The sequence below is a fragment of the Trachurus trachurus genome, assembly GCF_905171665.1.
Source record: "Trachurus trachurus genome assembly, chromosome: 3".
In the NCBI taxonomy this organism is placed as follows: domain Eukaryota; kingdom Metazoa; phylum Chordata; class Actinopteri; order Carangiformes; family Carangidae; genus Trachurus; species Trachurus trachurus.
In genome coordinates this window covers 11750341-11763384 of record NC_139893.1, presented here as the reverse complement: position 1 = coordinate 11763384, position 13044 = coordinate 11750341, and the positions used below count along the sequence as shown (strand labels likewise).

The 13044-nt window shown below is 40.0% G+C and overlaps 1 protein-coding gene across 3 annotated transcripts in view; it reads left to right on the top strand.

Moving 5' to 3' along the window:
• Nucleotides 1-2332: 2332 nt before the first annotated feature.
• The window catches only part of rnf111 (ring finger protein 111), a 30232-nt gene continuing 19520 nt past the window's right edge, over nucleotides 2333-13044 (top strand). For 2 of the 3 annotated variants that reach the window (XM_084000139.1, XM_084000137.1), the window contains exons 1-4: nucleotides 2333-2473; nucleotides 2834-2903; nucleotides 6145-7031; nucleotides 11247-11379. In XM_084000139.1, coding sequence (XP_083856265.1) covers nucleotides 6155-7031; nucleotides 11247-11379 — 1010 coding nt within the window. In that variant the 5' untranslated portion in view covers nucleotides 2333-2473; nucleotides 2834-2903; nucleotides 6145-6154. The remainder of the gene's footprint in view (nucleotides 2474-2833; nucleotides 2904-6144; nucleotides 7032-11246; nucleotides 11380-13044) is intronic. The other variant, XM_084000138.1, reaches the window with a different exon arrangement.

Here is a 13044-nt window from a genome sequence, read left to right as displayed (position 1 = left end):
TTCAGATAACCATATGGAAACATTACCAGCCATTTTAATTTTTTAGAAAGCATGACATCATCAGACACGACCAGGTTTGTTTCTGTCGATTAATGTGCAAATGATATGTCATCTTTACATTGTAATTCCAACAAGTAAAAATATATTTGTGTAATCTGTGATGATGGTATCCAAAGATGACTCTTGTCAAGGGCTGCACCTTCTCTAAACTCAAGGCATTGTCTTTCCTTTCCTATCTGAGTGGAGCGTCTGTGTGATTTGCTCAGCATGTTTGGCTGAGTATCTCATGATGACATAAACACTTGTCTTCCCTATCCTTCTGATTCATGTCTGCATGGGTTCACAAGATAATCACTGAGGTAATTTCTCTAAATACCAAAATACTAAGAATATGTTCTGTTTCCTTTTTCTGAAACACTGCAGAGATTCATAGTTTGGTGTCTTAATATTTTTTTAATTAAATAATTCAAGAATTTAAAAAAACACTCAAACTTGAGGGGTTACAGTGACCTTTTCAAGACATTGTATTTGACCCCTACCATCACTAATGACTTCATCTGTATTTGTCAAGATGTGTTAAAGAGTGATGTATGTTCTGTCCAATCTGAATAGCCTATTATTTCTGTCTTATGTGAATATTTGTGGTGGAGGGAAAAAGTCAGTATAAAAAAGTGACAGACTTTTCAGTAACATAACTTCCTTGCAGTCTGGATAGGGGTTGTCTGTGTATGCATTACATGAATAATTCATACTTTATTCATGTCTCTCACTGACAGAGTGTCAAGTGTGTTTAGAGATTATTTGATTCCTGCCTCCATTTGTGCTGTCATGCATCCATTCTTGCCGAGACAATAATGCAGTAACTGTTTCAAGTATCATTTTGAGGTAGCCTATTGACTAGTTCTATTCTCTGCTACTTTATACATCTACTCTGTACCATTTCAGATGAACATAGCATGTATTTTACTCCACAACATTTATCTGACAGCAATAGGTACTGGTTACTTCTCAGATTAAGATTTTGATTATGAAAACACATGTAATTTAAACATTACCTAATTCAGACTGTCAGACTTTATAGAGTTCTATAAATTGTAGCTATAACTCTTTTGTATTAGTTCCACAAAATAATGATTTCTTCTATAAATTTCTTATATGGTTTCATTTAGTGATCTAAAGATTAGAGTAAAGTCTCCAAAATTAAAAACAGATCTCTTTTTTCCGTCTGTCGTCCCCCTCTAATTATCTCACGACCTCTCAGATTTATCTGGTGACCCTTAAGGGGCCCAACCCCTTGGCTGGGAACCATTGGCCTGCACTATAGGCTGTGTGAATACAAAGTAGTCTTCAACTTGGTTCACCCAGCTACAACAGTGAAATGAGAAAACCAGATTTCAATTACAGGAAACATTGTAGTTTTACATTTATTTTAAGTAGATAAATTACTTAATAGGGGTTTTGAATGCAATCCTTGCTGTAAATGCAATATATCCTATATTTTTTTTGCACCAGTGCTTTTTCTTCATGCCTAAGGGATGAGCACTTCTTCGACCCACCACTGGTGATCACACATTTCTCGAGAGGCTGAATATGTGGGTTATACAGTATGGGGTTTATCTGAGGCTTTACTTTTATTTCCCATGTGTTTATCTTCAATTTGCATCCACTAGTGGGCGCGCTTGTATTTGATATGAAATCAGGTATAAGCAGTGAGTCAGTCTCATACATGCAAAACAATGATGCATCAACATCCTCAATACACAGGTGCACATAGCTATAATCACACTGTGACATCTAACATGAGGACGAAAACAGATTATAGAACATGTCCAAATATATTTTTGCTTTGAGGGGGAACTAAACCGAGCAGACAAAATGGAGGAACTGTAAGCCTTCCTTCCCTTGTTTTTTGAACGACTTTAAGTTATTTTTTCTCTCTTAAAAAGACAGAAAACAATTGAACGTCGCCCGTCTTTTGTTATTATAATTTATAAATCATTATTATTATTTCACTGCTCCGTTTTATGTTGAATTACAACGCCTGATATAATGCATTTCCCCCCCGCACATTATCTGTTACCATTTGATATTGTTTTGCTTTTGTTTTGTTTTTTTCTTTCCTTTATTAGTACCCTAATGTTTTGTTTTCTGCACTTTTATATTGCACTTAATTTTCAGCTGTATTATCCTCTTTGAGAGTTTGTATTTTCCATAGAGGTATTTTCAATTGCTCAATATAAAAAAAAAAAAGCCGAGCTGTTGCAAAGTGTCGTAAAGTAGCAGGTCGTATAGTTGGCTGGGCAACGGCGTACGGTAGCGCCCCCGTTCGGTACTCGGCGTAACGGCGCTGTTTTCCCCCACTAGCTGCTGCTGTGTGTGAGAGCTGTAGCAGCCAGCGAACAGACGACCTGCTGAGTAAACAACAGCGGATGCCTCGGAAGGCAGGAATGGGAACTTCGTCGAGGGGCAAATAGTGAGGCATTTCTACCTTGTCAAAATACAAACATGATAGCGAAGTCGCGGTGCTTTTTGGGAGTCGACACGATCCCCGAGCGAGTCAAAATGGCTGAGTTATAATCGGGTATTTGAGGAGTGAAGTGGAGCTAGTAGCCTCTGCGTTAGCTTAGCTCGTTGCTACCCAGCAGGGCCCGTTGCCGTCGATTTTGCCTCTCAGCTCAGCTCGGGACTGTGTTGTCAGTTTTCACACACACTCCCAGCCACTAACGTCCTCGGGACTGCGATTTCTGTACAGGCCTGTCTAGTTGCTGCTAGGGTTTAACATTAGGATTACTGTGCTCGATTTCAAACGCCTGTCATTGTTTCCTCCCCACAGGATTTAACCTCACATGTTTGAAAAAGGACGGTGACACATTTTTTGAAAAAAAAAAAGGACTTAGACCCAGGTACGTGTTGTCTTTTGTTGTCTTCTGTCTGGACTATATGTGTCAGGCTAGTTGGCTAGCCGTCCACTTTGCTTTCTCTTTATCATTCATCGAAATAATCCTAACAACAAGTTTGTAACATTTGGGTGTTTACATTTGAGTGCTTCAGCGAGTTTTATCTGGTCTTAGCCACAACAGCAGCAGCGTTTGTGGGACACACACACAGAGACAGACAGACAGATAGACAGACAGACAGGCAGCAGCTTATTGTAATTGTTTAGCGTTGTAGAAACTATGCTTAGCCTCAGTTTCAGGCTCGATTCTGTCAAGGTAAATAAATCTACGAAGCTCTGTTTTTTTGCTGGCCTAATCAGACTGGTTGGTTGCCGTTTCACAGCACATAAAGCACAGTGGGCATCGTTAGCAGCAGCTCAGCAGTGCTGGCTCAGTCGTACATCTTAAATGGGTTCACTGTTGCCATTTCAGTTACACCATATATTTTCCAGTCATACAGAGATGGGTTCATCTGGGTTTAAGATGCATTATATATGTTTTAACCCAATTCGGCTTCCTTTATAAGAAATCTGTATTATTCTTTTCTTGATGTAAGAGGATTTCTTTCTCTCAGGGCTGTCCTCTGAGGCCCCTGTCTTCATATATGTCACTGCGCAGCTTTCTCTGTGGCATCTGAAACACACTCCCACCAGTGAGTTGTATGTAAAAACAGATGCAGCATTTTGACAAGTGTTATTCATAGCTTACTCACTAAAGTTAGTTTTACAATTTTCTTTTAAAAAAGCAACCCCTGACAACATCATCGGCCCTAGTTCACTGAAGTTAGGGAAAACTAGCTTCTTATCATTTAATAAGTTGTGGAGGATGAATGCAATGGCATAGCTTTATGTGTTTTTCCATTGTGTAATCAAATTAAATGTATTGCAACATACAGCAGCTTCATTCACACCTTTGCAATCCAATATAGTCCATTATGGTTAACCTGCCATTAACACCGCTGGGAATGTTGTTGTGCTACATTTTTACCGAGACAGTTAGAGGTGGGAAACTGTGAGTCTTGAATGTGCCAACACAATGTCTTCAAATGTCTTCAGCACAGTGTTCAAGTTTTCACCACGTTTGGTAGTTATTCTTATTTTACTGCAGATAAAATTACATGTAGATTTTGACACTCATTACCTTTCGGGATGTTTTTAAAAAGCAGAACTGGAAAGCAAAACCTCCAAATTCTTCATGCATCTTGTTTGTTAATTGTGTAGTTTCAGCAACCAACTTGGGTGCTTCAAGCAAAACCTTGGTTTTTTACTTTTGTTGTGTTACATCACATGTACTTCCAGATGGCTGTATAGAATGGGCCCCGGTACAATATGTTCCTAAATCAGCTGCTGAAGTAGTACCATGATTTTGTTTTCAGATTACACCATAACAAGAAACATGGTCGGCTTTTTGCTGTGATTAAAGACACAATGTTATCTGCAAAACCTCATCTAGGAGCAATCAAGTTTAATGTCTCTTTGGAATTAAAAAAAAAAAACGAATGTACTCTTTGCACCTCCATGAACACTGTGCATTTATTTCATACAAAACGCACAACTAGTACGTAATAAATGATCTTCTGGATCGGTGTTGGGGCACATCTTTTCAAAGAACCTTTTAATGTATTATTATTTGTAGATCTTTGAGATACTGTGACCCTTAAAAACAGCCCCCTTTTAGTTAATTTCATTCTTGTTTCTTAACATATAGCCTAACAGTATAATATCCTGCCCAAATTAGTAGGATATGTGACATATTGTAGGAAATCCATCTACTTTTACATTTGGATACCAGTGTAACTGAGGAGTACATGAAACAAAACCAAACCACACTGTTTCGTAAAGCAGCAATCAGTAATCACTGAATCAGGACTGCTTCAAAGCTTCTTTCAGTTTTATTGACAGTTGAGGGCACGGAGACTTGTATTATTTTTTGTCAATTTAGAAATACCAGCTCCTTTGTATTGTAACCAATGTCAATGTTAACGCCCCTGATTACTGGCAAAGGGTGCAATCAGCCTTGTACTTTCTCAAAAATACACACAAGTCTCAACATGGATACAAACGTTTTTGCTTCATAATGACAAAATAAAATAAGTTTGGGCAATTCTGGGATGTAAAATCTCCAACTGAAATCTGTTTAAAGAGCCACTTTCTCTAGTTAGCCACTAACTGCTGCACACAAATATAGAGACAGCTGCCCCAGTGTCATGACATAAACGTGAGAATCCCTTCATGGTGGATATTCCCTGTGGGATCCCGTTTTAGTTCAGTCTGATTCATGCATTGCCTGGAATCAACAATAAAGCCTCAGTATTGACTCAACCTTTACTTTTGAGTCAGCCTATGGCTATTTATTTTCTGTCTTTACTCAGCCTTGGGTCACGCTTGGTTAATTTGTACTCACAAACAGAATATCACTGAATGAATGTATTTCATGTACATTCAAAAGAGTATTGTAACAGTGTTCAAAGGTATTCATGTTTATTTTTAGTTTTTGTTGTGTGTGCTGTTGTTCGGGTTCGGGTTAGTATCATCTGAAAGGTTGAATGAATCAGCACAGATGGCATAATGAGACCTACAATTTTCTCATTATCTGCATGATGAAAAAATAATGTGGGCCTGGGAATGTAAAGATAGATGACACATTTTCATAGATTTTTTTCATGTAATCATTCACTAACTGGTTATTATCTCATCTTTTCATCATCGTCTCCATCTCATCTCTCATAGGCATAGTGTATGTGTTCCTCACCGAGCTTTTGCAATTGCTTTCCTAATTTAATCAAGTTGTCTTACAATAAACTAAAATTTTCTAATAATTGCGACAACAAGGGGCTGACTGAATGAATTGTTTAAATTCAGATGGAACCATTGCAAAGCAAAATAAGAAAGAAAAAAAACACTGGTGGAAAGAGCTTTGTCTCCAGTTTGTTGTCTAATATGGTTTGTAATGATCTGATGATTGAGTCCATATTTTTTTTAAGATTTAGTAGCACAGACAGTGAAGCTGTTGACCAACTCTGTCCTCTGATCAAATACATTTGGTTTGATTGTCTGATTTGATCTTGATAAGTTGCCTGAATTAATCACTAGTACTGATGAACATGAACATTTGCTTTTTGAGTTTGGTGTTGATTATTTCAAAAACCCTTGAACGTTCTTCGTTCTGTCACTGACATTAATCTGTTCTGTGTCCTTTGCGAGGATAGACCTGCCACCATGAAGAGTGAGGTGCCATCTGAGGCCCCCAGCAGACAGGAGCATCTGAAGGAGCCGCTGGTTAACCCAGAGCCGGTGGAGGCAGCCAAGAGCTTCCCTAATAACATGGAGGTGATTGGAAAGGCAGGCAGTGAATTTGAAACCCTGTGTGAGTCCAGGCATCGGTCGCTGCGGGACATGGGCGCGCACAGAGACTCGGAGCGAAACCTTCCTGGACGCAGGAAGAGAAAAGGCCAACAGGCGGGGCCGTCGGACTGCTCGCTGAAGGAGGACCAAATCAGTGAGAGTTCACTGACCCCTCAGCGTCCAAGGGTAGAACTTTTGCAGCACCCCAGTGAGGACGAACATAATCACGAGTCCTCTTTTAGTGACTGTGCTTCCTCCCCATCCTCTAGTCTGAGATTTGGGGACTCGGACACTCTTAGCTCAGAGGAGGAAGGGGAGGCCGGAGCAACGGGGGGCCAACACAAAGCTCCTGCCTTGACAACAGGAGGAGCCACTGGACACGGCCCGCGCCCTGTTCTGGGTCGAACTCGGGGGAATCGCTCGCATAAATGGGTGCGGTCTGAGGCTGAGCCTGTGCTTCTGAAGCGGCCGTGTCTCGGCAGCCGACGGCCTCTGCATAGGAAACGCTTTGTGAAAACAACTCCTGGAGGGGGTCAGCGGACTCAGAAGCAGAAGGAGCGACTATTACTGCAGAGGAAGAAACGTGAAGTGATTGCACGTAGGAAGTATGCTCTACTCCACAGCACCAGTAGTTCCAGTGAGGAGCTGAGCAGCGACTCGTCCTCCCCCTCTTCTACTGAAGCAGAAGACGAGCTGTATGTAGATGTCAGCAGCACCAGCAGCCAGCCCAACAGTGCCACTGTACCTACAGGTAATTACAAACCCCGACTCTAGTACTCTGTGTTGCATTGGGAGCTCTGTATTGCTTCTAACATGTCTTTTTACAACATAAAGTATAATATGTTTTAGGCTCTTTCATAGAAGCAAAAGCATTGTAAACCAACAGGGAAGATTTGCAAAAGATACTATGACTTTGCAGTGTGATCATGTGATTTTATGTTTGTATAATGGGCTGCAATTTATTTGCACAACTTCTTTTATTGATAAGTAGTCAATAAGAAAAAACTTAGAGGGTTTATACCATATATCAGAGGCAGGACAGTTATTTGACAACATAGCCTTCATAAATATCACCAGGCATTATGGCACACACACACACACACAATATGGATAGATTTGTTTGTACCATTTGTCAAAAAAAAATTGGCAAAGGGTGTGGAACCATCACAGTTGAAACATTATAAAACTCAGAGGCACAGAAATATCTAATGTGGGAAGAAAAACACTTTCCAGCATTAGTTTGCTTATTTTAATTGAAGTACATTCATGCAATGTGAATTCTTATGCACTGAGAAACAGGGAAGGAAATCAGAATGGCTGCTGCTTGACAACAAGTCCACACTTGCAAGTATGAGAGTGTTATGTTTTACATCCGAAAAAGCATTTGATAGTGAGATATATTTTTCAAATTCAAAAGAAAATCAATATGTATGTTTGTATTGTCACCATTTATCTTACCTTATATTTTCAGTTTTCTCCACTGTACAAGAAGGGATTAACTGGTTATAGCAGATGTGTGATGTCTGGAGACCTTTTCACTTCATGGCTGTTTACTGGTTCTACTCTAGGCGATTTCATTTTGGCTCAGAGAAAGGGAAGTGAAGGGGAAGTAAACAGAAAAATGATTATTTTGAGAATTAAGATTCTTATCTCATGCAATTCAGTTCACAAATAACATAATAATTTTTTAAGTACATGAGTTAAAATCAGAACAGTGTTGCTTAAACAGTGAGGGCACAGGAGTTCATATTAAAAAAAAAGGCAAGCAGTAGCCTATAGCACCTGCATAGCATTTAGGATTATGATCTAAGATCAGATGGAGAGGCTGTTCTCCTCTTTTGAAGACATCATGTCAACAGCACGATGGAGCACTCTGCTTTTTAGCTCCATCCTCCATAACAAGCTCAGTTTTTCCTTTACTCATCCCCACATTGGTCCAAAACAGAAACATGAACTTCTGAACTAACCAGTGATGCTGCTCAATAAATTACACTCTTATGTCATTACACAGGGAGCTGTAAGATGCTTCCAGGTTGATGCAGTTAACTCTGGATTAAATAACTTCTATAAAAAAAGCTGCATACCCTCACACACGTCCGTCAGTCAGACATTGACTCTTATCAATATTACCGGTAGTTAGCGTTACACTTTCACTTGGAGCTGAGTGGGCAGTGTCAATGCTTTGGTGCCTGGTATGATGGAGTAAGAATCGTTAGAGATCCCAACTTTCTTTTTTATTATCACACAAATCCTTTTGATTTGAGAACTGATTCTGAATCAAAATCATTCCCACCCTTATAAACAGAGGACCCACCTTGTATAGTGTTTGGCAGGAGTGGAGTGGAAATTCACTCACTAATGCCTCTTGCCCTCCACTTTAACACGTAAAAAAACCCACAACTCTATGAAAAATGTAATAAACTATATTACAGCTTTCGAGTGTTCCATAAACATGATAAATGTTACAACGTGCATCAGAATATTGTCTGCATGTTTTTTTTTTGCAGTGCGTTTGCATCACTGATTAAAGAATAGCTACTCCCCTGGGTTTTTTCAGGGCCCCACACCTGGCAGGCTGTAATGGAAAGTGTTGTCCTCTGTACCTGTTGGAACAGCGGCTTTATGCAGCTCCTAAATCTAAACCATCACTTTGTGCTCTTCTTCTCAGTGAAGTAGCAAAGCCCAGTGTACATATTATGAAGGCCACCTTTATCCTTTCGATCTGACATCTTTTAACAAAAGGAGACAGTATATACTGTGTAAAGCCCTACCTGTTAGCCCAGCTCGTTGTTTTCCCCATGTAGCCATTTAGCCTTAGCGGTATATTTCTGCTGCTGTGGCCCTAGGGGAGAATGGAAAGTTAGTTGTTGTGCCTCCATGGTGGGAGGCAGTTGGGAGAAATCTCAGACACCGTTGAGCGGTGGCTTCTGCATAGAAACAGCAGGTCTCGCAGGGGAAACGAGGCATGTGTTTACAGCAGGGTGGAAAGCGAGGAAGCAAGTGATGAAACCTGCCTTCATCACGTAGATGTGTGATAAGTCAATCCTACCGTTAACTTAAGTTCAACAGAAGATATTAAAATGCGAAAACACAATATACTTGGATGCAGGTCACAGCTGGATTTCTATATTATAACACATTAAGATTGTATGAGTTTGTTCAATGTCAAATGTAACACACCCTGTTCCCAACTTGTCAGCTTGCTCGCTTGAGTGAGTACATGTGATATTTGCTCCAGCTTCTGTTGTACAGTCAGATGAAGAAGAGTAGTAGTTAGTCTGTGTCGTTCACCTAACAAAACACGGCACATATTGGCTACAGTTCTCTACCAACTTGAAAGGTGTTGTTGTTTTTGAGACTCCACGAAGGCTTCACCTGAGTGCCAGGCAGCTAGACTTGCTGAGGGTGCTAAGCAGCAGCTCTCAGGAGACACCGGAATAGAAATCACACAGGGAGTTTATGGACATTAATACAACAAGTCACTTAGTCATGTTCACGAAAACACACTCTCCCCTAGTGAAGGAGAAATGTTCTGTCAGATGAATTTTCACTGTGTAAATAATCAAGTGAATCCTAATGTGTCAATTCTTATAGGTTGACAAAAAGAGTTCAGATCAACAGTGATATAGTTTACATTACATTATTAACAATCTACCAGAAAGGGATTTGTGTGAGATTCACGTGGAGGAGCTTAAGAATGTAATTTTGACTCATATACCAAATGCATGAGTCAGCAACTCTCACTTACACTGAGAAATTGTGACAATAATTAGAAGCAGACGTGTGACTGTGAGCACAAATAAACATATTTTCGGTGACGATATGTCATACATTATTATGTTCATCGCTGGTGAGGACTGCAGTTCTAGATGGATAGATCTCTGCTTCAGCCTTAAATAAATATATGGATTGAGCAATGCGTTGAGATATATTCGGGAGGCATCGCCTGCTTCTGGAAGAGGCAGTGTCTCCATTCACAAGGCTGAGAAGAATGATTCATTTGTCTCAGATTAGTTTGCTATGACTAACTTGTTTGAGCCGTGCCTGTGATGAACTGGGTCTCTTTGTTTATGATTTGGATGACATTAATACACATGCAAGACTCATGGAGATGAGGTATTGATAGTGACCTTCATTAAGCCCTGGGTAAAAGTTTCAGGCACTGAAAGAAAAGTGAGGAAGCTTTTGGAAATAATATGAATAGGTTTTCATATTGGAACAGCAAGCAGATTGATGCAGAGCTTCTCAATGTCCTCTGTCTCCTCGTGCACTGTAATCCTGGACAGAACAAATTATGTTGAGATCAAGGCATCTGTTACAGGATGCCTTGTTCTGAAGATACTGTACATAAGATGGTATATCTCAGTTCTTAAAAGTAGTTTTTGAAAGCATTGTGGTCATAATTTTACTGGTAACTACATATGAACAAACAATTGGGAAAAACAGTATGCACTACACTTTCTTCATTCAGTTCTTTTACTGTGTGTGTTTCATGGACAGAGGACGGAGCAGGATCTGTTGCAAAGGTAACCATTCGCAGGAGAGATTTGCAAAGGGTGAAGGAAGAAAAGCCAGTGTTGATGCAAAGTTTAGCACTGCTGACCCACATTTCTCCTCTGCCAAGAATTGAACTGTTAGCCTGACGATGTTACTGTTAGCACGATGGAACTGGAGTAGTAGTGCACTACTAGTCTGGCCAGGACACAGTAGTTATAGGAGAGACTAGAAATAAAAGGAGGATAAGGAGCTGTGCAAAAGTAGATTCATATGACTGCATACAAAGATTTAAATATGTTTAAATATGTATCACTAACAAAATATTTCCATCTGATCAAAGTGTTGTAGCCAAATACGTATGTTTTCATTTCACGTATGTACATTTGTGTGAATTTGATTGAACTCTCTGTCTTTGTCATATTGCACGATGTGTGTCAAAAACTGTACTAACTTCCCCTGATGCGTTCAGGTGCTCTCGATGAGGATGTGGTGGTGATTGAGGCAACTCCGGCTCCGGCCCCCGCTGTCCCTGCAAGCGAGGAGATCAACGTCACCTCGACAGACAGCGAGGTGGAGATCGTCACGGTCGGAGATGGGTTCAGGTAGGCACCATCAGCGAGGTTGTGAAATTATATTTGGTGGTTTGACTTTCTTATAGATCTATGCGGTGTAACATAATATCCTCTTTTATTTTATACTGCTATATCTTTTTTCTTCTTGATGTACCTAAAGTAAGGTTAGACTGTAATGTGGTGCATTAACAGCTTTTTAATTTTCTCTCTCTTTTTTTTTTTTTTTTTTAGACTAACCACCTCTATTTAGACCGTTCTTTTTCTTTCTGAAGCAACTTGCAAAATGTTTTAGACAGTATGCACAACAGAAAAGGAATCTTGAACAAGTGTAAGCAAGACACAATAGGCAGAGATGATTGTTTCCCACTCAACAGGAGGTGAAAATTATTCAGTGAACAAGATTAAACAACTATTTCTCTACCATTGTATCATGCCTTAACTGCAGATCACATAAACACTTTTGTGTGGGAATCCCTTTTTAATGGGATTAGGATTTTCACATTCAGGGACAATTATCTTATGTTCTCTCAGTAGCAGAAGTAATAGTAGTTTTCTTGATTATGGACTAAAAAGAATAGTACCTACTGTTGGCCCCATGAGGTGTCATTTGCAAAGGAGGATCTATTCTAAACTCACATGGTGTAGTAAAAATATCACTTGATCTTTTGATTTCACTAAAATTTACACTTGTGTGTAATCAGGTCTGCTGCAGCCTGGGGCTGGGGACAAGCTTCTCATCTGTGACTTTTACATGACTGATCATGTTGTGTTGTTCTGCTTTCTTTAGAGCATACTGTCAATCCATAATGGTTGTGTCATTGTATGTGTTATTTATTTATCAGGGTAGTCTTAAAGTCATTTTTGATTTCATATCACAGTAAATTGAAATGTTTTTCTGCTGCTAATGTCTGCTTTTGGTTCGGTGCCTTGTGTGCTCCAGGCACCGGGGCAGAGGGCTGATTTGGAGAAATACAGCGGTCGGAGTGGGCAGTGTGGGTTTAGCATACTTGTGAGTTATTGCACTTTTGATTGCACTCGTGAGCAAGCAATAAACGGAAGCTGTGTGTGTGTGTGTGTGTGTGTAGCAACGTTCAGGCAAACTCATGAGTGTTTGGAACAAATAATGGAGAAGTGGATGATGCTGCAAGAGAGCTCTCAAGGTTTCTGTGGACCTTGTGATTTGATTGTACACTGTGAAGTCTGTATATAGACTCTTTATTGTCAGGGTAGCTCAACATTCCTTATATTAATGGCCAAATGGATACTCCACTGTGGATTTAACCTAAGTATGGCCATTGGGTGTGATCGTCTGTGCATGCAGGTTCCACCATTTTGATACAAGCAGATCGAGTGTTGATGTATAGTGAGGTTGGTATGGAGTGTGGTGTGTCTCTACTGGGGCTGCTTTGCATGTGGATCCCATAGCTCTGCGACATTGTAGAGTTACATGCCAAGTTCTCTACAGCAGAGAAACCACTGATGGGAGCCGTGCACAGTGCTGCTGTTATTTATCTCTTCCTAGTATCATCATCACACATTTATTGATTGTGTCTGATTAGATCATGTGAGTAACTGCTGCTGTAACAGTCTACGTTTAAAGTTAGTTAAACTGTTGTTTCTGTGTAGAGCATCCAGCTGATTCACCTGCATACAACTTACCGTGGAGCCCAGGTTACTCTCTCACAGTCACTGCAC